We start from the raw sequence: 25,595 nt of genomic DNA, 5'->3' as shown, positions 1-25,595 counted from the left end.
AGCAGGAGTGACACCTGGAAGGACAGAGTGTGCAGAACAGCAGGAGCAAGAGATTCCCCACCCATCACTGCATCCAGTCCAGTCTGTTTGCTATAGCCTTCATAAGACCTGCCCCCCTCTTCCTCCCATGCTCATATTAAAACCATGTGTGGGACTTCCCTGGTGGTCCAATGGTTAAGATTTCACCTTCCAGTGCCAGGGGTTCGAGTTAGATCCTTGATCAGGGAGCTAAGATCCCACATGCCTCACGCCAAAAAAACCCAGAATATATATATATATATATATATATATATATATATATATATATATATAAAAACAACAGAAACAATGCTGTAACAAATTCAATAAAGACTTTAAAAATGGTCCACATGGAAAAAAAAATCTTTAAAAAAAAAAAGTGTCCCCAAAATATGATGCATTAAGAGGATGTCCTCAATCAAGGTGGCTGGAATGGATAGATAAGTGTGGTGGCCACTAGATCAGAGAGCGGTTTGGGTATCTAAGTGGCCTGAGTTTAAGGTGAGCATGGTGAGCACAGTGGGTGCAGCTTTCAGATCTGATTGGGCCCTCCCAGTTGGTCCCAGGTCTTACATCTCTCTGAGACCAGGGCAGGCATCACTGAGGAGTACTAAAATGAGACTATTTGAGGGGCAACATATTCAAGCAGAATTCTGCTGGACATCCTCAGTCAACAAACACACACTAGCCCCCATACTTGCTCCCCTGTGACTCACCCTCTCCCCGATACTTTTCCTGGCCCCTGAAAGTCCCCACACTCTAACCTCTATCTCAGCAGCTGACCTCTACCCCTGCCTTTCCTTGCCCATAGCCCAGAAATAGACCTGACCACTCTAGAGCAGGGACCCTCCCCCCCAACCCCCGACCCCAGGAAAACCACACTGATGGAAGAAGAGGTCTGAGGACAGAGCCCCACCCGACCAGGGAAGTGGATCTCCGGACTTGGTACCTGGCCCACCAGCTCTGACAAGCTCAGGATGCCTGGAGGGTAGATCCCCTGGGACCTGTCTGTGCTGTTCCATTTGGGTATGAGGAAAAGCAAAGGGGGCATTTTGACTGAAAATAGTTTTTTGTAGGAAAAATCAGAAATAAATTATGCCTAAAGTTGGATGGCTGAGACTGAACCAAGCCTCAGTCTGTCTCCTGGGTGGGGCTCTTTCTCTGGAGGCTCTGGCCTGGGAAGTTAGGGCAGCCTCACCATAGAATGACCCCATTAGCTGCACAGTGCCAGGTGAGACTATTTATCCTCTGGCCTCAGGCAGTAGAACAGCTGATCCCACTCAGAGAAGGGCTCTTGGGCCCAGCAAGGACTAGAAGTGACTCGCCCAAGGTCAAAGAGTGATGGGCTCCTGGAGGCCCTGGTTTTGTGGTATCCTTATCTGCAAACAGAAGAGCAAGTGTGGGTGCAGGGAGGGACGGCTCCTGGATTGCGGCAGGGGCCTCACCCACCCAACCCTTGACTCAGGTCCTCAGGGCCAGGAGTACAGACTGGAGATGAGAGGAACAAGGCCTTGACCCAGAGGGGAATCCCCCCTCCACACAGAGCTCTAAAAGGAGGAGAAGCTGCATGTTTACAGTGGAGGAAGCGGGGGCGGTGCTGGGCAGAGACCTTTGGTCAGAAGGCCCGTCCCAGTTAAGTGGGGGAGGCCCCATAAATGTGGTAGCCCATTTGTTTGCTTCTCACTGCCAGGAGGAAATTAAAGAGAATCTGCCACTTCCTTCCGGCCTGATGGGATGGGATGGTGGGGGCGGAAGGCGGGGGGGGGGGGGGGGGGGGGGGGGGGGCGGGGGGCGGGGGGTGCTGGTAGTGGTAGTGAGCAGTGGCGTGTGGGCGGGCAATCACAAGGGCCCCAGATTGCTGTCATCAGCAGTCTCCCGTGTCCTCTGCCCAGAGCGGGTGCCTCATAGGTCTGAACTCCAGCTAGGTGGGGTGGATCACACTGAGCACCCCCTACCCAGCCACTCGCCTGACCTGGTCCCTTACTAGGGTACCAGATACCCTAACAGTTCCCCTAGATTCCATCTCATCTCTCATCAGGAAAGCCAATTGATGGCCAGTGCCTCAGGTTTAGCATCTGCAAAATGGGCCTCTTGGGCTTTCCTGGCTCAACTTGAGTCCAGGAGTCCAGTGAGCATTAAAGGTGATACCCCATCCCCCACCTCCATCTAGGATGGGTAGGAGAAATGCTTCAGGAAGCCCCAGCTCTGTCCAGAGGCTGGAAGCAGACTAATGCCAAGACATCCATCCATGGGTAAAGAGCCAGGCTGAAGCAGCCAGCCGAGGGTAAGGGTGGTGGGTGTCTTTATTGCACTGTACCAATGTCAGGTTGGGGAGGTGCCACCTGAGAGCTCCTGTTTTCAAAGAAAATACTGAGGTTGATCTGCTGCTCAGACCCACTGAGGGAGAGGGACACTCTGGGCACCCCTTAGCCTGTGCTCCAGGCTGCTGACCCAAGCCAGAACCTCTCAATTCCTGTCCAGCAGGGGCAGAAAATTGTCCAATGGCATCTGGCTGGTGCTCTGCACCCACAGCCATCCTAGGGCCAGGCCCAGGGAGGGGCTGACCAGGGAAGGACAGTGGTCACCAGCCTTCCAGGGGGCTCTCTTGACCACTTGCCAAGGCTACAAAAGGCTTCTTGCACAGCTCCCCAGGCATGGCTGGCTCCTGAGTTCTGGGGTCCCCAGGGTCTTGGTCAAGGGCCTCCCGCTTGCGCTTGTGCAAGGAGGGGCTCTCCTCACCCAGCCGACCCTCTGGGAGGCCCTGGCTCCGCAGACAAACGATGGCTGCAGCCTGCTCCGCCAGTTTCTTGGACTTGTCCCTGGGTAGACGAGGTAAGGGGCAATAAATCAGGGAGACAGGCAGACTGGTTACAGGCTGAGAGGCTTGACTCTATACACCCTTGGCAGAAATTCTGACAAAACTGGGGAAGGGGTCATCACCCAGGGATACCACTATCTAGGTACACGGGTCCCCCTAACCCTCCCAGGCCAATGCAACGATCAGGCCCTGCCACTAAGCCTCATGCCCACTGATGAGAAAACTCACCACAAGGTAGACTGGTACTTTTGTTCAGCAACAGTGACAACAGAACAGAAGAGGCGATCCAGGGGGCGCTGGACCTGGAACAGAGAGAGCAAAGGAAACAGGGACAGCTGCATGAGAGCCAGACAGCCAAGCCCTGGAGGCCCACCTGCCAGGGTCACAACTAAGGCAGAGAAAAGAAGTACCTTCACCTAAGTCACACGAAGGCTACCTCTATCACATGCTCCTCCCCTGAAGGGCCTGTATGCATCTTCCAGGGAAGAAAGGCAGATACACAGTCAACGACATCCCAGTGTGTCAGGGGTTCTGTCATGGACCTAAGCGAAAGGCCATCACAGCCCTCAGCTGCGCGTGACTGTGGAGCTTTCTCCCGCTGACATCTGGATGGGCCAGGTCCCCTCGGTGAGGAGGAGCTCACCAGATGGCAAAGGGGTGAGAGGGGACAAGGACAGGGGCACAGAAAGTACACCAGGCAGAGCGACCAGGTGGAGTGGTGGGTGGGGAGCTGAGTGGGCACGACCTGAAGTGGAAAGACATGTGGGGCACGTGTGCTCTGTGCTGAGGTGGGAGGGTTGGATCCCAAAGGCGCTGGGGAGCTGATGAGGATGTGAGCAAGGCAGACAGAGTCAGGTTCGTTTGGAAAAGTCACTCTGGCAGAGGGGGACACCAGGCCCAGAAGATACAAGCTTGGAGGTCCACAGGCCAGTACAGAAGAAACAGGGCAACCTAAACAGGCACGGCCATGGGGACCAAAGGAAGTGAAGCAAGACTATCTCAAAGTTTCCACTGAGGGGCCCAGATGTGGGGGGCCCAATTCTGTGCCCCATTGGCTGAGGCCTGGTCCAAAAACCCGTCAGTCTAACTTTTAGGTTGGATCATCCTTCCTAAGCCAGACAGCCCTTTCCAGAGACGAGACCCCTGCCCAGGCAATGCCACCAGAAGGGACTGGCCTGAGCACTACTTACTTAAGTGTCTAGTTCAGTTTTATGAAAGTGGCCAGAACTAGATAGTAGGGCCACCGTCACCGGGAAGGAACTAGTGGCAACCAGCCCACAGAAGGCAACACCAGGCTCCAGCCAAGTGGCCTGGAGCCCAGGCGGAGCTATGGGCGGGCTGGGGGCACGGCGGCAGCGGGAGTGCATGGGCTGGACGAGGGCGGGACACAGCCAGGAACTCACCGTTTCATACACCGGCTGTGCCAGCTTCTCCCTCCGGCACCACTCCAGCAGGCACATCTTGGGGGTGATCTGGGGTGAATATGCTCGCCTGGAGAGAGGCGGGGAAGGGGTCAGGACCCACCGACCATCAGCACTGCATTCCTCAGCAGGAGCCTGACTCAGTGCCTGGAGGAGCTGCAGGAACTGAGACCACAGACTGCTGCCTCAGGGCTCCTGCTCTGAGTCCTTGAATCTCCTGCTTCTGTCCCACCTGCAGCTCAGGGTCTGCGTTCTACCTGAAGGGAAGATAGGCTTCAGCTGCTTGGGGAGGGGAATCAGGGTGGGAAGTGCACTCCAGCCTGGAAAACAGCCTTAAACAGCCAAGAAGGGAGGTACCATTTGCCTCTCAAGACAACCTCAGGAGGGAGTGTGTAGGAGTGGGGAGCAAGGTTGTCATACAATGGTCTCAGGCTCTAGCTCCACCCCGATTATGTCCCCTGAGTGTCAGTGGGCTCAGTGGACCCTGACTCCAGAGCCAGGTGGTGACATGGACAGAAGCACCATATTCCAACTTCCCACCAGGAGCTCTCCCGGGGTATGACTGCCCAACAGTTGAGCCCACATCCCGCCTCCCAAGTCCCTGCCAGACAAGACTGACTCCTTGTCTGGGTCTGGGGACCAGAGAAAGGTTCAGATCCTAGATCACAGAGGATAAGGGCCAGGGCCCCATTTGAAGCTGAGTCACTGGCTGAGGCAATAATTGGCCTGAGGCTACTTCTGCCTAGAGACAGCACCACAGGCCTAACAAGGGGCAGTGAGGGGTGGACTGTTCAGCTAGATAAGGGCTCAGGGCCTGAGGCTCTTTTGGAGCTTCTTATGGGCAGCTAATTCCTGAGGACCAAGGTAAAAACCGGGGCTTCCCTGGTGACTCAAATGGTAAAGAATCTGCTTGCAATGCGGGAGACCTGGGTTCAATCCCTGGGTCAGGAAGATCCCCTGTAGAAGGAAATGGCAACCCACTCTAGTATTCTTGTCTGGAGAATTCCATGGACAGAGGAGCTTGCCAGGCTACAGTCCATGGAGTCACAAAGAGTCAGACATTACTGAGCGACTAATACTTTCACTACTTTTTCAGGGAGAAAACACATATTTTCAGTAACAGAAGGGGACAAGTCTCTCCAGATTGAGTTGTGGGAGGGGATGGGTCTGGAAAAAGGTATAGTTTAGTCACCCTTGGGACAGCATGCATACCCTGACAGCAATGCCTGGACTTTCAGGGACTGTCTTCTCCAAAGTGCCTTCTTTGGGTTGCTGAAAACTGAGAACAAGCGTCCAAAATAAAGGAGGCCTGTGGTCCCATGGCTTGGCATTAACCAGCCAGCTTGCTGGCCCAGTCAGACCTGAGGACTGGCCCTGGCCCAAGCTGGAGACCTACCGGTCAAACTTGATGGCCATCTTAATGATACCAGAAGTGTCTTCAGCTGGTTCCTCTGCTTCCTCTGGGCTCCTGGCCAAAAGTTTGGCCCGCCGGGCATCCAGCTCTCGTGTGGTCTCCTCATAGAAGGCACCAAGGCCAAAGGCCTCACTTTGAAGGGATGAGAAGAGTAGGGCAAGACCCTTAGTGCAGCCAGCGCTCAGGAAACTGCTGCAGAAACCCAGGGCCCGCCACTGAGAAATGTCCCCTACATGCACTGGAACACCACCAGGGTTGAGCCATTGGAAGGTGCTTCCTACACCTCCCTGTGATCAGCCTGAACTAGCACATGGAGAATGGAGCAGGTGCCCCCTAAGCGTGAGCACTGGAGAGCGGGCTGGGCTGGGTGGAAAAGGTTCCAAACGTCACTGCAGCCTTTCTTCCAAGGAGGAACACACAGGCAGGTGTCCCCAGCCGGCAGTGGGTGAGGTAAGCTACACAGACCAAACATTGGGGGTATGCACAGTCTCATTCTCACGTGGGCCCACGGGAGGAAGACACGGAGGCCTGACCACTGCTTGGTTCCCCACTTCCCGCCCTGACCACAAACAGTTAGGCCAAACATAAAAAGAGGTACCACCCAGAGCGACAGAGTGATATTCTTGAGAGTTATCCCCAAGCTCACAAGGTACTGAGGTCGAGCTGGTTAAGCCAAATGGGAGAAGGACAGACTGAGCACCATAAGCCCAGGGAGAGGAGGAAGGTTCTGGCAAGGCTCTTCCCTCTGGGAGCATCTTAAGGACTGGAGGCTGCCTGAGGGCAAGCCTGGTCCAGAAAGCCTTCTCTGGGGGAAGGAGGGTAAAGACAGCAAATGTGCAGGGGAGAGAGCATCCAGGCAGGAAAGCCCCGTACAAACACAGGGGACGGGCATGAGGCCAGGTTGTGATGGCCCCCAAAGTCTACCACCTGAATTGGAGCTCCAGCAGATCTAGAGAACCAAGGGGTGGCCTCTAGATGGGGTGAAGGCGTGGGCACAGGGGGTTCCATTCTAAGACCCCAAGTCTCCTAACCATTGGATCCTGGTGGCCTGGCATGTGATAGATCTGTGACCAGGAAAGCCCCTTCCTCCCCAGGGATTCCCAAGTCCAGCCCTCACCTTCCTCCATCCCACTGCTGCCCTAGTTTCCAAAATTCTGCTGCTGAGATCAGTCCAGGGATGGTAGGTTCTAAAGCTTTGCAAGTACCCCCATCTGTGCGGCAAAGCTGTAGCCTGCATCTGGATTCTGCAAATCCACCCCCAGGGTCCCCTAGTAGTCAGTTTAGGGCTCAGGATCAGGTCTGGGGCATGACAGCCTGTTGCCCCTCTCACCAAATTTCCTGGGAAGACTGGGCAGCGTGGAGTAACCTTCCCTGAGGTGATTCCAGCTGTTCTCGCAGCATCTGGCACAAGCAGTACTTGGTGTTGGTGTAGTGGTTGTCATACTGCACAGCCTGCGAGAAGAACTGCTGTGAGCCCCACTACTGCCCAGGCAGGCTCTGAGGCCTGCGCTGCTCTGACAGTGGGGAAAGTGGCTCCAAGGAGACCTGAGAGGGGCCTGGAGCTGAGGCCCCCACAAAACAGCCACCTCCACCTTGGCCATCTACTCCTCTGGTTAGTGACACAAGGCTTGAGGGTTACAGCCAAGGCCCCGGTCAGAAGAACACTCTACCGGACAGCCTGACCAAGGTCCAGATGTGCAGGGAGCTGCTCCCACATCAGCTACCATGGAAGACCTGCTGCCAAGTATCTTCCATGGCGGGGAGCAGGGAACAGCCAAGCGCTGGTGTGGCAGGACCAGCCCTAGGACAGGAGTGAGATTCCTTTACTCCTTATAACCCTGGCGGGCACCTGCCACTCCCACATCTTAAACAGCCTGTCTACAACTTCCCCCAACGTGGGAAAACCCAGCATCATGGACCAAGCATGCTCACATGTGTTATGAGCTCGACAAATGGGTATCACTACTCAGATGGGGAAATGCAGGCTCAAGGAGGCAAGTTGAGTGCCTGGGGATGCCCAGTGGAAGTTGGCCTGGCTGGGGAGGGCAGGAGAGCAAGGGTCGAAGGGTGCCCCAGCCCCCCAGAACCCACCCCTCCACCACTCACCCCCTACACTCTTCTAATCCCTCCACCTAGGCCTGTGTCTTCAGGCCTTGCCTCAGTGCGTCACAACAAAGCAGAGACCCAGGGGTAAGTCCCGGCCGGCGGCAAGGCCTTGACTCAGCTTGTTTGGGACAGAGGCACCTGGCTGGACCAGAAGCAGCCCTACCTGTGCTGGAAAGCCACTCCCTTTCTCTGGCCCAATACACCCTCGTGAGGTGCTGCCAAGGGACGGGCTGTTCAGGAAAGATACCATCACCATTCAGCCAGTGAGAGAGCTTGGCTCTATTGACTGTGCCATCCCAGCCACAGGCCACCAGCCAGCCCACCTAGGCTGAGCCCAGCCCCTCACCTCTGGCTGACCCAGGCCGTCAGAGAACCTGGTGGTCTCTAACCTGGCCAATAGGACATCTGGGACCAAGGGGATGAAGGCTGCAGCAATGAGCAAAAGAGGCTTGAGAACAGAGGCTGCCGGCTCTGGGCACTGGCCTCAGGGCCTCCCCGACCCCCAGCTTGCTCAGCACTGAGGACACCCACATGTCATGGCAGCCACAATTGCCCAGGCACGGTCATGGCCTCCTGGGTGTCCTGACCCCCCAGGTGGGTGGGGGGCTTCAGGACTGAAGAGGAGGGGGGCAGTCTGCGGACCATTCACTGTCTCTGCCGACAGTCACACACACACAGCTAGTCACATAGTCCCACAGGGTGCCAGGGCTATGCCAATGAGACACAGTAGGTAACAAAAAACTCCTTTACAGGAAATGCCCTGGCACTATCATCACCATCCTGGTGAGAAGAAAAAGCTATTCCCCAAGGAAAGGGTTAAAGTTAGGCTACTTCCTGAATCAGAGGAAGTAGCCTAACTGGGAATTACATTTTGCTTTTTTTGCTTTCTGAGAATTACAAGAGAAGAGCTTGAGAAGTGATTATGACTGATGGCCAGGTGACACGTCTTTATGGACAGAACCTGTCAGCAACAGCCACTATGATGGCTACTCCTGGCTGTGGCTGCTGAAGTGCCTACCCACTGGCACTGTCACTGTGCACACGGAGGGCAGAGGGGTGACAGGGACTTAGAGAAAGGTATCATGGGTTAGAGGCCCCGACAGCATCTGGGATCCAGAGGCCCGTGCGATGACCCCCACACCTTGGAGGCTTTAGAAGAGGGTGACGGTAGGGCCATGACCCCCTCCCCACCAGCAGCCCACTCTTCACACTGCAGCCAGGAAAACCCAATGCCTCGCAACACAACAAAGAAAAAGAGAGGAACCACATGGGCTGCCGGGGACCGGAGGCTCACCCAAAGCACTTTCTGCAGAAAGCGGGCAGACAGACAGAAAAGTTTGTTGTGAAAAAGTGTGTAGACGTACATATCTGATGTACTTCTGCATGACCTCTTCCAAGGGCCGTGGACCCTCCTTGAGGAAGATGGACGGGTTCCACATGGCCGCCCGGGCCACCATCACTGAAGAGGCTGCCGTGGCTCGTCGGAAGTCCTCTATATCCAAATACCCTTGGATGTGGTCGTGAGATCCTCCACTGAAAAGCAACAGCCGGCGGAGATAGGGGGTTGGTGAAGGTAGCCCCAGCCTCGTACCAGCATTGTCAGAAACAGGCAACTCCTGGATCTGCTGCTTATTAAGTATGTGGCTTTGGCCAAGCCCTTCAGCTATGACAGCTTCAGAGACTGGAGAGCACAACACGCACCCTGCTGTGGGGCCAGGAACAGTGAGTGAGATGATAGAGTACGGCAGCCCAGACCGTGCCTGGCACTTCACAGGTACTCAGGAACATTACCCTCCCCAGCCCCCCATCCTCAACAGTGACTAAAGCCAGCCCATGTCCGAAGGACAGGTATCTGTACATGGATACAGGGATGACAGGAAAAGCCCCAGGCTGGGGCCCTACATGTCCACTAATGGCTGGATTAAACCCTAGAAAGGGAACAGATGCAGGGCGGTCGTGAGAGGAAGGAAGGAGGCCTGGTAAGGTCGCAACTTCCCTTCAGGCCATGCTATGGCCACTTGGAAACTGCTCTTTGCCTGTTTCATCAGGAGCCAGGTGGTACCCTCAGCTCAGAGACAGCACTGTGTGTGGGATGATGGGTGGAGGAGCTCTCTCGGGTAGCAACAGCATCTAGGGTCTTGAGCAGCCCCATCCTCTCTCCAAGCCACCACTAACCCACCTTGGCCTGGGCAAAGTGGGCCTGGCTGCCACCACCACCCCCACCCCTGCCTTAGCTTCCCACTCCCTGACTCCAGGCAGGCAGGACTTCCATCAGGGCTTTAGAACATCTCTGTTTCCAACCTGCCATTGGGCAGGAACAGGGCTGAGCTGGACTCCCAACTGGCTGACACAGGCCAGCTCCCTGGTGACACCAGGACACTGCTGCCCCACTGCTGAGCCGGCAGGCTGGTCATCAGTCCCTGACACCTGCCAGGACCTGGGCTTTGGCCTGTGACCTGCCTCCTGGCCCTGAGCCGCGGCTCTCTGTGCTCTGGCATGGATCGCCTCCCCCTACACCCCACACACCTAGCCCTGGTGTGACGCCACCTTCCCCGGGGGCCTTTCGGCAGCCCCTTTCTTGCTCTCTCCCTAAACGCTCCCACCTCGACCCTTCCATCAGAATGCCCTGGGCTCCTACCTACCACATACTTATGTCGGCTGCTCGCCAGAGGCCAAGGGACATGACCGACACTTTTCAGCCTTGTTCCCAAGTTCATTTTTGCCACATTCTTGTCTTCTTTTCCCTGAGGGTCATTTTTCTGATGCTATCTCATTCCATTTTCTGTTTGTCAGTTAAAGTCCCTCTGAGTAAAATGAGGCATGAAAGAACAAACAAGGAGGAAGGGAGGCTTACTTGGCTATGACGGGAATGGAGAGGGTTTCGGCGATGGCTTTGATGGCTTCGCAGCTGACAGGGTGCTGGGGCCGCTCCTCTCGCTTCCTTGGAGATAAAGAGATGGGGCTGGGGGCTAAATGCCAAAGGCTGCGTCACAATGAGCCCCAGTGATGTGAGCCAGGCCCGACAGTCCTCCCTGCTGGCACTCAGAAAGGCTACGTGGCCAGCAGGGACAGGGCTCCAGGCTACAAGGCAGGGCTCTCCCTGACCCCAGCTGCAGAAGGCAGGGGCAGCACGGGTACACACCGCATCCAGCCCTCAGAGGCCCGCAGGTGAGGCGTGGCTATCGGGAGCCGATGAGGGTGGTCACACGGCCACCCCCAACTTCTCCTCGTCTCTGCCAGAGATGAGGGACACAGCCCTAAGAATGCTGCCCCTACTGTCCTGGTCTTGCCCTTCCCGGGGGACAGGGAACAGCTGCCGCCACTCAGACGGGCCACTCCCACACAGCTGCCTGTGCTGAAGTCAAGCTGGGCAGCTGATCCTGGGGAGAGGCAGCTGGCACGGGCAGGCCACAGACCAGGGCTGTCACCAAGGGTCACGGGAAGGCGGGGCCACAGCCCGAGGCCCCTGAATCTAAGATCAGCTGCAAGAAGTTCCTGTGTATGAGTGAATGAGTCTTAGGGATGCTAAGGTAAACCCCAACCTGAGCTGTGCTCACGGGCGAACCAGATGGCCGACCAAACAGCCCTTGCCCAGGCCCTGTCTATGGTGTCCCTCTGCTATACTCCTCAACCAAAGTGTCAGGGCCCCTGGGGCCCAAGAAAGTCCCATCAATCCAGCCTCCACCTCCACCTTCCCACACCCCTAGCAGCCCAATTCTAACCCATCCTTAACAGCTTTGATAGCCAGAAAGTCCCTCTTTAAACTTGCCCAATTCTGTCTTCCTAGTCTTCCCAATTACTGGGAAAAAGAAATAGCTTTATTTATTCAGGGAACACCATCTGCCAGGCACTATGCCAAGACTGTATATTCACAATCTCGTAAAAGCTTTGCGACAACCCTATAAAGCAGAAACTATCTTAATTTCCAAATGAGGACTGTAGTTCTCAGAGAGGTTAAATAACTTGTCCAAGGACACACAGCCAACCAGCAGCAGAACTGGGATTTGAAGCCAGGCATCTGAGCCCAGAGCCTGCTGCCTCTGGAAGGGGTGTGTATGTACAGGTGTGTGGCTTTTCACCTCCCCCTGCTGGCTTCAACACACACAGCTCTGCTTTTCTCTGTTTCTATATGTTGAAGTTCTGGGTTCCCTTCTCTGAAAATGCTGTAATAGACACACCTGCAAGAAATGGGCTGTTCCTATAAGACCCTTGAACTCACAAGGAACATCATTCAGAAGGGAGGTCACTCCAGCTGACATTTGCCAACCTGGGATTTGGTACACAAGTACATCCTGGACATAGGGAGCAAGTTCGACTGGGAAACCAAGGATAGCCTTCAGCAACACCTCAGCTCTCAACAGAGAACACATTCACTACAGACCTAAGGACTGTTTAAAGCAGTCCCTGTGACAGCTGGTAGTCCAACGAGGGCAGACAAAAGAGGTGGTGCCTATAAAAGAACAGCGGTCTGCCTGGGGTCATTCGGGAGAAAAGCTAGAGCTGAATGTAGTGGAAAGAAAATGAGATTCAGAAGCAGAGTTCTAGTTCCACCACTTCCTGACTGCACGACCCAGTTTTGAGCAAATCACTCGATCTCTAGCATTTGCACATCCTGAGGGTAGGGGCATTTCTCCTTCCCTTTGGTATGTCTGTATCTCTAAAGCTCAGTGCAGTCTCTACCACACATTAGATGCTCAATGAATGAAACAAAGAAAAATGCAACCCAGAAAGGGTTGGACTACCCTCCAGATTCAGCGGGGGTCAAAGAGCTAAGCAAAGAGCTAGGCTGGGTACATAGAAGAGAAGCTGGTAGGTGCCTGGGGTCTGGTGAAGAAGCATCAAAATGGCTGAGGACCTCCCTGCAAGTCGGTCACTAGCAAGGGGACAACTCACCTCCCGTGAACCGCGATGGCGGCAATGCCGGTCCTCTCTATCCGTTTCACAAGGCTCAGGGTGTCTTCCAGCTGAGGGATGGGGCCACACAGGGTGGTTACTGCAGCCACACAGGGAGCAGCTGCCAGCTCCCAAAGTGGGCTCAGATCTCCCCACTCCTCCAAACCTGACTCGTCCCCTCAGGAATCATTCACACCCCCCGACCAACATCTGCAGAGAAAATGGACCTTCAGATGTAACACACCATCCTTACCAATGGCAGGATGCGAATCTTGCAGGTCACAGGTCTGCGCGTCCCTTTCACAAGAGTGCTGAGGATCTATGGTAGGGGAGAACACAAGAACATCTGCCTCTTCCAGAATAATCACCACAGCTGCTTGTACCGATGAATTTCACTCCAGACCCGTGTGGCCCACTGGCAAAGATGCATTTATGTCCATGTATGGGTCCATGTGAATGCATCTGTTGCACACCACCTACATGGAAGCTCCGTGAAGAAAGGAGCTCACCTTTTTTCTCCACTAGAGCCCCAGCCCCAGCAGTCCCTTACCTGGTTCATAGCAGTATACATGTATTTGGTAAATGAATGAGTGAGGGAATGAATGTATGGTTGGGTCTACATACATGCCTGTGCAGGACACAGTGTCATCCTTTGCCAGGACAAGCATCAGAATCAGCTGGAGAGCCTAAGAAATGCAGCACCATAGATTCCACCTCATCTTTCCTGAAAGGCTGGGTTCAGGAGCAGGGCTTAGGAATATATGTTTTCAAAAGACTCTGTCCAACATGGTCTCTCCTCAAAATGATTCTGAGGCCTAACACTGGTTGAGAACACATGGCTCACAGCTCCATTCCTGTCTGAAGGCATGTTCCCTGAGTGCTGTGCCAGGGTCTGCCAAGTGTAGGAACAGGAGAGCTTGAACAGGTCCTGGGCCCTGTCCTCCCTTTTGGGGAGTCAGATATACAGCAGAGAAACTGGGAAAGGAAAAGACAACATTGTCATCCTACTTAAAAGGGTTTATTTTGCACATTAATTGCAAAGGACTCCAAAGACAGATCAAGAAAGTCACATAGGAAAGTGTCAGGGAAGTAACAACACCAGATCAAGAGTCAGAGACCAAGAAAGGGGTAGATGACACTGTGTGTCTGTGACCTTGCTATCTTTATCTTCTTCCCTCATCAAAAATTTTGGGCCAGGAAAGCTAGAGGGAAGGTGATCCCAAGAGCCCTCTTCCAAGAAACTAGATCCCTGTCCAGCAGAGCAGAGGAGACATTCAGGCAGCCATTGCCAGTCTGGTTCTAGACAGGAGGGGGCAGCAGACAGCCGGGTTACAAGAACCAGCGAAGGAGGCCTCTCTCAGGGACAGGCTAAGGCAGAGCCCTCCAGGAGACATTGGACCAAGAGGCTAGGCTGTTAGGACAGATTACAGGCAAGACAGGGCCTGCTGGCCCAGGTGCCACTTAAAAATAGTTAAGACAGAAATGAAGTGAGCTTCTGAGGTGAGCTGCGAATTCTGCTGCCTCTTGTGTGCAATGTGCCCAAAGAAGGGCAGTGGTGAAGACAGAGCTAACAGCATAGGTGGGAGAAGCCAGGAGGCCAGAGGATAACGGAAATGCCTGTATGTACATGTTGTGAAGAAAACCACCCCCTATTGAGGCCCCTCCCCTAAGGGTGGACACCCACAACTGTCCACATACACTCCAGCCTGCAGAAAGGTGTCTGAGGTAATTTTCTGTGCCTATCCATACCCAGGAAAAATGAGAAGGCCCTAAATCACAAATATGCTGGATTTCCTAGACCCCAGAGACAGTGGGGCTGGAGGAATATACAAGGTTGAGCTGCTGACATGGCAATGGCACCTCTTATCAGTGGTGCCGTATCCCATGTTGTTAGCATGTGGGAGGCATTAGTGGGGCTTAAGGCCCAGAGACAGAAGTGGGAATGGAGGAGGAAAAGGAAATCAAAGTAGCTAATAGGAACAGCAAGGAGAAAGCTAGTGAACTGACAGAGAAAAGTCAAAGGTGCATATGGTGTGACAGAAAATGTTACTCCCACATGCCTTGGCAGCTCACAACACTGGGTGGCAAACATCAGTCTGACCCTAACGCCTTGGAAACCTGGCCACCAGAATCACAGGGGAAGGGGACCAGAGGGGACTAACTCAGCTTACCTTGTATGGCCCTAGCTTGGCTTGCTCTCATACTGACGGTGGACTCTGTCAGTGTGCTGGGGACCCATTGGGAGAGGCCAATACCCTATGCCCCAACACATGTGGCCACTGAGCATGTCCACAACCCACAGGTAGCCTGACCTGTGCTCTCATGATCTTCTCAGAAGGAAGAGAGGCATACAGAGGTAGTTCTAAATGAGTTCTTAGGGCCCTTGGCTCTCGGCTGACACGTCCCTAGCCCTGGGCTTTTCAGGAACACCAAGGCTGCTGCAGGATGGCTCAGGAGTTCCTGAATCTGGCTGCATGTCAAAATCACCGGGAAGTCTTTTAAAAACCAGACCCTGGTGGAGTGAGTGATTCTCTCAATCTCAGGGGAGGGGAGGGAAGGTGCTCCCAACAGCTCTAGCTCACAGGCACGCTGAAGAGACCTCTTAAGGGCAAGACTTACCTTCTCGATTTTGTCAGGATCTGACAGAAGGGCAGCTCCCATTCCTCCCTAAGGAAAAGCACATACAGGAGGCTCTTACAGCTGAAGGAGGGCTGCTCCTCCCTGTGGGATGGCAACCTGGCAGCACCTCAGCACCTGCCTCCCAGAAACCAAGGTCCACTGGTGATCAGCATTTCTCCTGGGCAAGCAAGAAAGCAGCAGCATCCGTGCCCACAACACCAGGGATCAGTTTGACGAATTCTAAAAGCCGTCACTCTGATCCCCTTAGCAAGACCCGCAGGTCTACCTGGAAACAGGTTCTAAAAAAATCATTTTTCAGCACTGCCCATTTCCTACCAAGGGTTTCAGTGCCTTAACAAACTAAACCCCACAAGCTGCCAAGCCTCTTAAAAAAAATAAATGGATTGGTCTTCCTTTGAAATGAGATCGAATCCACCTTCTTCCTGTCCTACCGTCACTCGCCACCACTGCCAGCAAAGCCACACAGAGGCACACGATCTGCAATAATGTCCAGGCCCTGCTCCCCTGCCAGCAACAACGGCCTCCCAGTCCTGAGCACTCAGCCCAATGTCAAACTCTAACAAAATCCCCAACTAATGGAAACCAACAATCCCCAGAGCCACTTAAATCTCAACATGAATAACAGCCGTTGTCTCTTGATGGTGAGATTACTGATGATTTTCCTGTTTTTGCTTTTTGTTTTCTGGGTTTTTTTTTTTTTTTTTTTGTCCTTTTCTATATTATCCAAGTTCTGGACAATGGTATGAATTACTCTAACAATCGGAAGAGGAGGGAATGTTAAAAATCTGAACCCATTCAGAATGAGGTGAAGGGAAGAAAGACAAATCCAATAAATATATGTTGTCAGTATATAAACTACAAACTAATGAATGCTCACGGAATGTGCTCAGGAGGTTTAAATTTACTTATTACAGTTTAATGTCATGTTTCAGAAATACACATTAGAACCAGAGAGAACACTGAACCAGTACAGACTGAGTCTGCATTTCAGAGGAGAACAGGAAGAGCAGGGCTTCTAGCCCTGGACTACCTCAGACACAACCTTAGAGGCCTTGAGGAAGCCCTGGCCACTCACCTGGCTCCGCTGTCCCTCACCTCACGCGCAATCCAGCCCTTCCTTATGGAATCGCAGAATCTAAACTCTGGTCTCTCTGCTCCATCTCCAGCAATGGCTTTTCTAACTGGCATTTCTTTCCTTCCTCTCTCCTTCCCTCCCTTCCTTCTTTCCTTTCTATTTAACTTCTTAATTTGCTTTTTTGAATAGGCAACATATTAAAAATCTTAAAGGTTCAAAAGGATGAAGAGTAAGAACTCTCCCTGCTTAGAAGGAGAGAAAACTATTCAATTTATTTTTTAATATGACTTCTATTTTTGAACCACGAGAAGACAGCAGATAGTCAGCTGGCAGGGACTGGGTACAGCACACTTGGAGGTATCTGTTCTGACTGGTCAGTGCCAGTACTGTGACCTTGTTAATTATTTGGAGTGGCACCCCTGCAAGGGAACCTTATTTCTTCTGCAAAACCAAAGAAAAACTTAGTTTCCCTCCCCAGGGGAAACAAGTGTCACCAGTTTCTTGTGTATCTTTCCAAATATATAAAAAGAAGTGTAAATATACATATTAATTCCCTATTTCCCACACAGATATTGTGACACATCATATACGATTCTGCTCCTTGCTTTTTTCATTCTATGATGTCAGAGGGAATATTCCAACCATTTCAGCTCTGCTCCGTATACAACTCAGGTGCATGAGGGAATAATTACAAGGTAGCAAAACAGAGCCTGATGTTTTCAACTCCTTGCGTGCATGCTCAGCCATGTCCAATTCTTTGCCACCCCATGGACTGTATTCTGCCAGGCTCCTCTGCCCATGGGATTTCCCAGGTAAGAATACTGGAATGGGTTGCCATTTCCTACTCCAGGGGATCTTCCCGACCCAGGGATTGAATCTGCTTCTCCTGCATCTCCTGTGTCGGCAGGCAGGTTCTTTACCACTGAGCCACTTAGGAAGAGACAAGGGCAAAGTTCCACGATTCCTTGAAGCAGCTACCCACAAAGGTCCTCTGGTTTTCAAGTATCCCAAGGGCCTTTCCCTCAGGCAGTCTCAGCCTCCTGGCCTAAAGCAAGGGTCCTCAGGCCAACCAACTTCTGAGAGCAGACTCTGGGCAGAGGGCTATGGGGACAATCTGCCACATCTAGACTGCAGACCCTTGCGCCCTATGATCAGGTTTCCGAGGTGACCCTGCAGGAGTCGCTCTGGTGCCTTGCATCCAGTTAGCTCCAAGTTGCCCTTTACATCCTCTCCAGGCCACCTCTTCCTCCCGCAGTCCCAGTGATACTGAGACCAACCATCTTCTTGGCTGCCAGTCTACCCTCCCTCTGCCCCCACAACTCACCCCACCTCCCACTCCTAGTGTGATCATTTGCCAGCCAAGCACTGCCAAATTCAGCCCCAATTTGGCTTTTCTTCTCTCCATCCTTGGTTTCCCCTGTGGATTCAAGATACTCATCTCGGATATCTGTGTCCCGACCTCTAGCCTCTTTACACTTGAATCTATTAGACACATGGCTTCTAGATTAGCATTTCTATTTATAGAATATATTTGGAAAGACACACAAGAAACTAGCAACGCTGGCTTCCCCTGGGGGAAGAGACTAAGTTTCTGATCACAAGCCTTCTCTGTTCCAAAACAGGTCAGAGATATCTAAAAAGTCAAAGTTCAGTTAACCTGGTCTCAACCAAGATTTTCAATCACATGTTCCTCTGCTGCCTCTTCCCCTCCCAGTTCTCAACCCTCTGGTCAAATCGAGGTCCCCTGCTTCTACTTCATGTTGGCCTCCGGGTCCCAGCTTGTACCATACCCTTGGCCTGCCAGGTCCCAGGCCTCCTCCTCAGGACCACATTTCCCCACAAGAGCCTGTGTTTAAGGGCTGCCCTTCTGTTCCTTTCTCAGAGCTCCCACTGCAGTCCTGTCTGGTCTCTTCTGATATGACAATTGGGATACATATATTGCATCCTCTAGTTTTATCATGAAAAAGAGCTCTGTTCACATTTTTCTTTTAACATTTACACCATTTATTACTTGGGCACGAGTGCTCTATGTGTGTGTGAATATTTATTTATGTATACATGTGTATGCATATGCACATCTAAAATTTTTCCTGGACTTTTCTGGTGATCCAATGGTTAAGAATCCACCTGCTGATACTGGGTACACCAGTTCGATCCCTAATCCAGGAAGATTGCACATGCCTCGGGGCAAGTAAGGCATTTTCATCTGCTCCAAACCACCTCCAAAACCACAATTGCACGTGCCTCGTTGCTCCCCAACTGCTGAGTCAGCAGGCCCTAGATCCTGTACTCTGCATCAAGAGAAACCATGGCAATGAGAAACCCATGCTACACAGCTAGAGTGGTCCCCACTCATTGCACTTAGAGAAAGCCAGTATGGAGCAACAAAGACCCAGCACAGACAAAAATAAGTAAATAAAATTAAAAAAAATTTTTCCCTGGACCATTTCAGGGTAATTTTATATATATCTCATAGCCCTTGACCCCTAAATATTTGTGTGTATTTTCCAATAGAGATATTCTTACATAACCACAGAAGTTATGAACTTCATATATTTTCACTGATACAGTACTTTTTAGCTCATCTACCATCATCTATATTCCAATCTTGCCAGCTGATCTAATAACACCCTCTTGAGTTTCTTGCTCATGAGTACAGGATGTAGTCCAGAGTTAGGCACTGTACTTAGCTGTCACCTCCAGTCAGTGCCCTTTAATCTGCACCCTACATTTTGTGAAGAATACAATGAAAGCAGTTTACCTTGGTGGAATACTCTTTAGGACAGCCCATGTTGACGTCAATACCAGCCACATCATTTTCTCTGGAAAAACATGAAGGAGGAAAGGTAATAAATATTCAACTTGAGGGTAGGACATAAAGTCAAAGGTATGGGTCTGTGCTCCTGAAATTCTTACTGGCTCTCTGAAACACACCAACCCTCAGGAACAGGAAATGAAAAATTCTGTCTCTAAAATATGCAACTGCCTCTCCTCCTGGGCAGAGCTCCGGAAGAAGACTATAAGGTGCTCACACATGTAGGAAAGGCTAGTTGTAGAGGATTCTGCCAGCTTTGAGTTGTATCAGATGACTCAAATATTGAGTGACAGCCACACGGAACTCCATCCCAGAATTCCAGTCCTAACTGGGTGGTGAAAGCCATTTGCCGATGCACAAAAGTGACCCGGGGACAAGAGCCCTTTCCCAGAGCACTGGTTCTGGTGGAAGTGGGGGGCTGTCTTGGTGTGCTCGGCTGCATAGTTAGCTTCCTCCAAACAGTCCTCAGACGTAGAAAGGACCCTTTCCTCATCATCTGGTACATACACAGTTACTTGTCTGTGACCAGCAGCAACTACTACCCAAGTTTCTTCTCACGTTCATTGTAATTAATAACAAGACCTAACAACTTCCCAAGCACTCACTACATGCCACATATTGCAGATATTTACATGCATCATCTCATGTACCCTTCCCTATAATGCCAGAGGGAGGTGGGACTATTGGTCTCATTTTATAGATGAGGAAACCTAAGTTCTCAGTGAGGTTAAGTAATGGATCTAAGGTCAGATGGTCAGCAGATAGCAAAGTCAGGATTCCAGCCCAGAGCTAACACAAAAGCCCATCTTCTGAACCACATTACTCTGCTGCCTTCATTAATTTAGAAAGCAGTAAGTCTTACTTACACTTCATGAGATTTAAAAGCTCAGGGTTCATAGTCATGGTAGTCTCCAGAAAGGAAACCCCATAAATAAACACTAACAAACAGGCTCCCACCCAAAGGTTCTCTGGGGTCCAGACACAGTGGGTTCACATCATACCTGGGGCAGCCCTTATTCACCACAAATAGAGAAGGAAATATGACCCTCTGAACCTGAAAACAGAAGGTAGTGGACTAGGAAGCAGAAGGGTGGTCACTTCCAAGGTCACAGGGAACAATAAGATCTCAGGGCCCACAGGAGAGGCAAAGGCAGTTCCCCAAGAGGGAAGAACTTACACAAGCCTGGCCACAGCAAGGGCTCGCTCTGCATCTGAAGTCCCCTGGGAAAACAAGAGGCTAAATCAACCAAGGGCCTGACACAGTCCATATGCACAGACAACCACACTCAGGCACACGATGCACACATGCACGGGCATATACGGGCAAACACACACACACACACACACCAGCAAGTGGAGACCAGGTGTTATTCTCTCAAATAGCTAGCCCACTAGACTGGCTCACTGGAGAGTTAAGAAAATGTCATCCATGGTGTCAATACTTCAAAACATACAAAAAAGTTGGAAAGATTTTAGAGTGAACATTCATATACCCATCACTTAGATTCCACAATTAACATTCTTCTATATCTACTTTATCATATGGTTACTCATTGATATCAATTTTTTAAAAATTTTTGTTGTTGTTGCTGTGCACAGGCTTTCTCTAGTTGCAGCAAGCAGACTTGTGGTGGCTTCTTTTGTTGAAAAGCACCAGCTCTAGGGCATGCAGGCTCGCTAGCCGCAACGCATGGGCTTAGTTGCACCACTGCATGTGGAATCTTCCTGGACCAGGGATCAAACCCATGTCCCCTGCATTGGCGGGCAGATTCTTAACCACTGGGCCACCAGGGAAGTCCTGTTATCAAGTTTTTTTTAACAAACCTAAATGTTATCCAGGAAGTATTTCTGAAAAAATACTGAGAAATACCCAAAGTGAGAGACAAACAGAATCACTATGACCCTAACACAAATCCTAACCATTCTCTTTTTTTCCCTGGTTGTACTGCATGGCATGTGGGATCTTACTCCCTCAACCAAGGACCAAACCCATGCCCCCTGTAGTAAAAGCACAGAGTCTTAACCACTAGACTACTAGGGAAGTCCCAAAAAACTACTCTTGATTTAATTTCTTTAAATGGTAAATATATATAGACAATACAAAACAAAGACCATGATCTGAACAACTGATGCTAGGGAATAAAAATACATATAAGTCATGAGAAACAGATAATCCCTACAATGAAGGATATTAAATTTGAGACTGGAAGCATGTAATAGACCACTAATAGCTTGATTTCCATAAACGGTCTCCAAGAGTATAATCACTCATGAGCAGATCTCTGAAACCATTGAATGCAGGATCTTCAGGAAGACTGAAGACCACTGTATAATGGAGCCCAGGCACATAACACTCCCCCAGCCCAGGGCATGAGATGGGAAGTGCGCTTGGCCCTGGGATGTCCTACCATCTGGAAGACGACCTTGCTCTGCTCCCTTTCACAGGTGCGGAAGACCACTCGGTCATCAGGAGCAACAAAGTCCACTGTGCTGAGCGCCTCTGCAAGAAAACACAAATGTCTTTGTATTAATAGAAAAGCAAGGGGCAAAACATGTATCATTTCCTTGCCGTGGGCCTTGCCCATGGGCTGGGACAGGAAACAGGGGAGAGGCAGGGCACGGACGAGAGACCGGGGACGTCGCAGGAAGGCCCTGCCATCCCCTTTCCTGGGGAGAATGTGCATGGTCGGGGGGCCGGTGGCAAGCCTGTTGCCGCTGTCACACGTCCGTGCCCATGTCCTTCCCTCTGTCCCTGGTGACAGGGAGACGGATGATGGCATGCAGCCATTCACGGGCCCCTTGCCCTCTTTCTCACCCAAAAAAAAAAAAAAAACGTGTATCATGATCCCAAGTGTGTGTAAAAAGTACACATCATTTCTCTTTGTGATTATTCTTCAAGCATGGGATTATGCAGAATTTTCATTTTCTAGGATTGGGAAAGGAGTATGTCAAGACTATACATTGTCACCCTTCTCATTTAATTTATATGCAGAGTACATTCTGCAAAATGCAGGGCTGGATGAAGCACAAGCTGGAATCAAGATTGCTGGGAGAAATATCAATAACCTCAGATATGCAGATGACACCACTTTATGTAAATAAGTGAAGAGGAACTAAAGAGCCTCTTGATGAAAGTGAAAGAGGAGAGTGAAAAAGCTGGCTTAAAACCCAATATTCAAAAAATGAAGATCATGGCATCCAGTCCCATCACCTCATAGCAAATAGATGGGGAAACAATGGAAATGGTGACAGACTTTCTTTTCTTGGGCTCCAAAATTACTGCAGATGGTGACTGCAGCCATGAAATTAAAAGACGCTTGCTCCTTTTATTTCAGGAGTAATAATTTAAAATGCTATGACCAACCTAGACAGCATATTAAAAAGCAGAGACCTTTGCTGACAAAGGTTCATCTAGTCAATGGTTTTTCCAGTAGTCAGGCATGGATGTGAGAGTTGGACTATAAAGAAAGCTGAGCACTGAAGAATTGATTCTTTTGAACTGTGGTGTTGGAGAAGACTCTTGAGAGTCCCTTGGACTGCAAGGAGATCAAACCAGCCAATCCCAAAGGAAATCAGTTCTGAATATTCATTGAAATGACCAATGTTGAAGCTGAAGCTCCAATACTTTGGCCACCTGATGCAAAGAACTGACTCATTGGAAAAGACTCTGATGTTGGGCAAGATTGAAGGCAGGAGAAGGGGACGACAGAAGATGAGAAGGTTGGATGGCATCACTGACTCAACAGACATGAGTTTGAGCAAGCTCTGGGAATTGGTGATAGACAGGGAAGCCTGGCATGCTGCAGTCCATGGGGTCACAAAGAATCGGACACAACTGAGTGACTAACTGAACTGATATCTACAACACTGAATTTCTCATAACACAAAGAAAATATATATCTAAAAGAATTAAACATGAAATCGACAAAACTTCAAGTGAACTTATTTTAAGATTTCACAAGCGTGTATACATTTCAAAAACCTCAAACAATACCACAATTCTCATTAAAGCAGAATCAGCCTTATCAATAAAGTATAAGCAAAACCATGATTTAGCACAACTACTTCCATTTGCAAAGTATTTACATGTCCCTTATCTTATTTGATCCTTACTCCAATCCTATGAGTTAAATAAAGCAGGGATAGTGATTTTCCTTTTACAGCTAAAGACACTGAGGCAGAGGTCATGTGACTTGCCAGAGAGTTGTACAAGACTTGTACAAGACTTGCTCTTGTACAGTCGGAGAGCAGCAGGGTCAGGATCAGTGCTGAAGCCACCCTGACCCCAAGGGGATCACCTGTACTACAAAACCTGGTGATTCATATGCCAGTAAGCCTTCAGGCAGAAGGTATTCACTGCCTGCTTCACAACTGGCAGTTTGTCATGGTCTCTGGAGAACAGTGACTATTCTCAAGAGACCATGATGGCGGTGGTTTAGTCACTAAGTCATGTTCGACTCTTGTGACCCCATGGACCACAGCCCACCAAGCTCCGCTGTCCATGGGACTTCCCACCCAAGAATACTGGTGTGGGTTGCCATTTCCTTCTCCAGGGGATCTTCTCGACCCAGGGATCAAACCTGGGTTTCCTGCATTGCAGGTGGTCTCCTGATTTGCAAGCGGATTCTTAACCAACTGAGCCCCCAGGGAAGCCCTACTCAAGACAGCATGGGAGCCACAAAATGACACAGCCAGGCAAGGAGCACCAGAGGACACTGACACCCAGGCAAAGGCAATGTTAGCACAGCCTGGGCATGACTGGGCACACACACAATCCTAGGACCACAGCTGCACTCACCATTGACAACTCTCTTGCACTGAAGCATCTTGAGGTCGACCAGCTCCTGCAGAGGAATCAAAGGGCACATGTCAGTCCCAGACACACAGGTCCTGGGTACAGCAGGAAAGACCAGTGATCCTGGTTGCAGGGGTAGGCAAGAAGGCCAGTGCATAAATGGGCAGCACTGAGTGACCTATGCTTATGAAAAGGGCTGCAGCCAGGCCGAGCTTTGGCTGAGAATGAGTCGGGGAAAGTGAGCTGAGTGAAAGTGAGAGTAAGCTGGGGCTGCTACTGCTGGGATCCCAGCCCTGGCAGCAGTAACTTGTCCCCCTCGGGATTCCTCAAACCCTCTGCCACGTCCACCTTCATGGCTGGACCTCTTCTCTGTATGCTAGTTACAGATGCACCCGTCATTCCTTTACCATTAGATGATGAATACTCTGAGGAAGGTTCTGGATTCACACAAAGGTGGGCTTTGAGGATCTGAGAGGAGGAGCTAAGGCAAAATGGCCCTTGAAATGTCTTATTTTCTCTTCTGTCTCCCCATTATACCCAAAGAGCCTCTGGGGCTTGGACACAGTCTCATTCATCTTTGTGTCCCTAGCGCCCAGCACGTTACAAGTTCTTACTGAACATCTGGTGAAGCTGCTTCAATGCCTTACATGCAGCAGATGCTCAGCTGATTGTTAGGTGGAGAAATTAATTTCAATTGTCACCAGTAAAACCACACATGTGCCTGCTCACCCACATGTCCTCAACACTATTGTTTATCAGTTTTATTCATTTTAGTCAGTTCTTTGGTTATAGTTAGAACTTCTCTTTTTTTTTCACTGTTATTTCCTTCATTGGTGAAAACAAACATTGTTTTTCCATGCGATAGAGTTTATCATCTGTGCATCTTCCTACCAAACTGACTTTTACATCTATAAAAGTTGTGCAGGAAAAAAGCTATTCTTTGTCAAATAGGATATTATTTTTCTACCTCAATTATCACAATTATTTTTTTTATATCCATGTCATTCCCTCAATTTTTATCATATATAACATTTATTTTTATAGAAGAGACAACTCGAATTTTGCCACAAACAATGCTTTCTAGTTCCCAAATCTATCTCCATCACAGTTAAGAATATAATTTGAATTGGCTTTTATCTTCTTGGTAAAACTAATTTTGCCTTTTTAACTTACCTGATAAGTAAGGCCATTTATAAGTCAGTTATGGTCTCCTGTACTGCAAGCGGATTTTTTTTTTTTTTTTTCAGTTCTACCAGTTTATTTCTACCAGCCCATCTCCCTCCACCCTCCTCATGTATGCATGCTCAGTCATGTAACCCCATGGACTACAGCCTGCCAGACTCCTCTGTCCATGGACTTTTCCAGGCAAGAATAGTGGAGTGGGTTGCCATTTCCTTCTCCAGCAAGCAAATTATTTTATTCATATGGCTACCAAATGTTTGAACAGCATTTAATTTTCAAGTGCCTTATCATGTATGGGCTTATTCTTCCTTTTTTGTCAGATATTATTTTCCTATATCTCAACTACGGCCTGCTACCTTCATCTCCTCCATTCCACCCTGCCAGGCTCCTCTGTTGATGTAATTCTCCAAGCTATTTG

At 50.4% G+C, this 25,595-nt stretch overlaps 1 protein-coding gene across 5 annotated transcripts in view; it reads right to left on the bottom strand.

The window, feature by feature from the left end:
* Positions 1–2,303: 2,303 nt before the first annotated feature.
* Positions 2,304–25,595, bottom strand: part of DUS2 (dihydrouridine synthase 2) — a 32,124-nt gene continuing 8,832 nt past the window's right edge. For all 5 annotated transcript variants that reach the window (XM_070770813.1, XM_070770814.1, XM_019979748.2 and 2 more), the window contains 14 exons: positions 23,999–24,044; positions 21,609–21,700; positions 20,378–20,421; positions 19,147–19,207; positions 15,290–15,337; positions 12,924–12,989; positions 12,671–12,741; positions 10,632–10,718; positions 9,142–9,310; positions 7,002–7,123; positions 5,654–5,803; positions 4,240–4,327; positions 3,065–3,138; positions 2,304–2,837 (listed from right to left, as the gene is read on the bottom strand). In XM_070770813.1, the coding sequence (XP_070626914.1) occupies positions 2,600–2,837; positions 3,065–3,138; positions 4,240–4,327; positions 5,654–5,803; positions 7,002–7,123; positions 9,142–9,310; positions 10,632–10,718; positions 12,671–12,741; positions 12,924–12,989; positions 15,290–15,337; positions 19,147–19,207; positions 20,378–20,421; positions 21,609–21,700; positions 23,999–24,044 (1,356 nt within the window). In that variant the 3' untranslated portion in view covers positions 2,304–2,599. The remainder of the gene's footprint in view (positions 2,838–3,064; positions 3,139–4,239; positions 4,328–5,653; positions 5,804–7,001; positions 7,124–9,141; positions 9,311–10,631; positions 10,719–12,670; positions 12,742–12,923; positions 12,990–15,289; positions 15,338–19,146; positions 19,208–20,377; positions 20,422–21,608; positions 21,701–23,998; positions 24,045–25,595) is intronic.

The sequence above is a fragment of the Bos indicus genome, chromosome 18, assembly GCF_029378745.1.
Source record: "Bos indicus isolate NIAB-ARS_2022 breed Sahiwal x Tharparkar chromosome 18, NIAB-ARS_B.indTharparkar_mat_pri_1.0, whole genome shotgun sequence".
In the NCBI taxonomy this organism is placed as follows: Eukaryota; Metazoa; Chordata; class Mammalia; order Artiodactyla; family Bovidae; genus Bos; species Bos indicus.
This window is presented reverse-complemented; position numbering and strand designations above follow the sequence as displayed.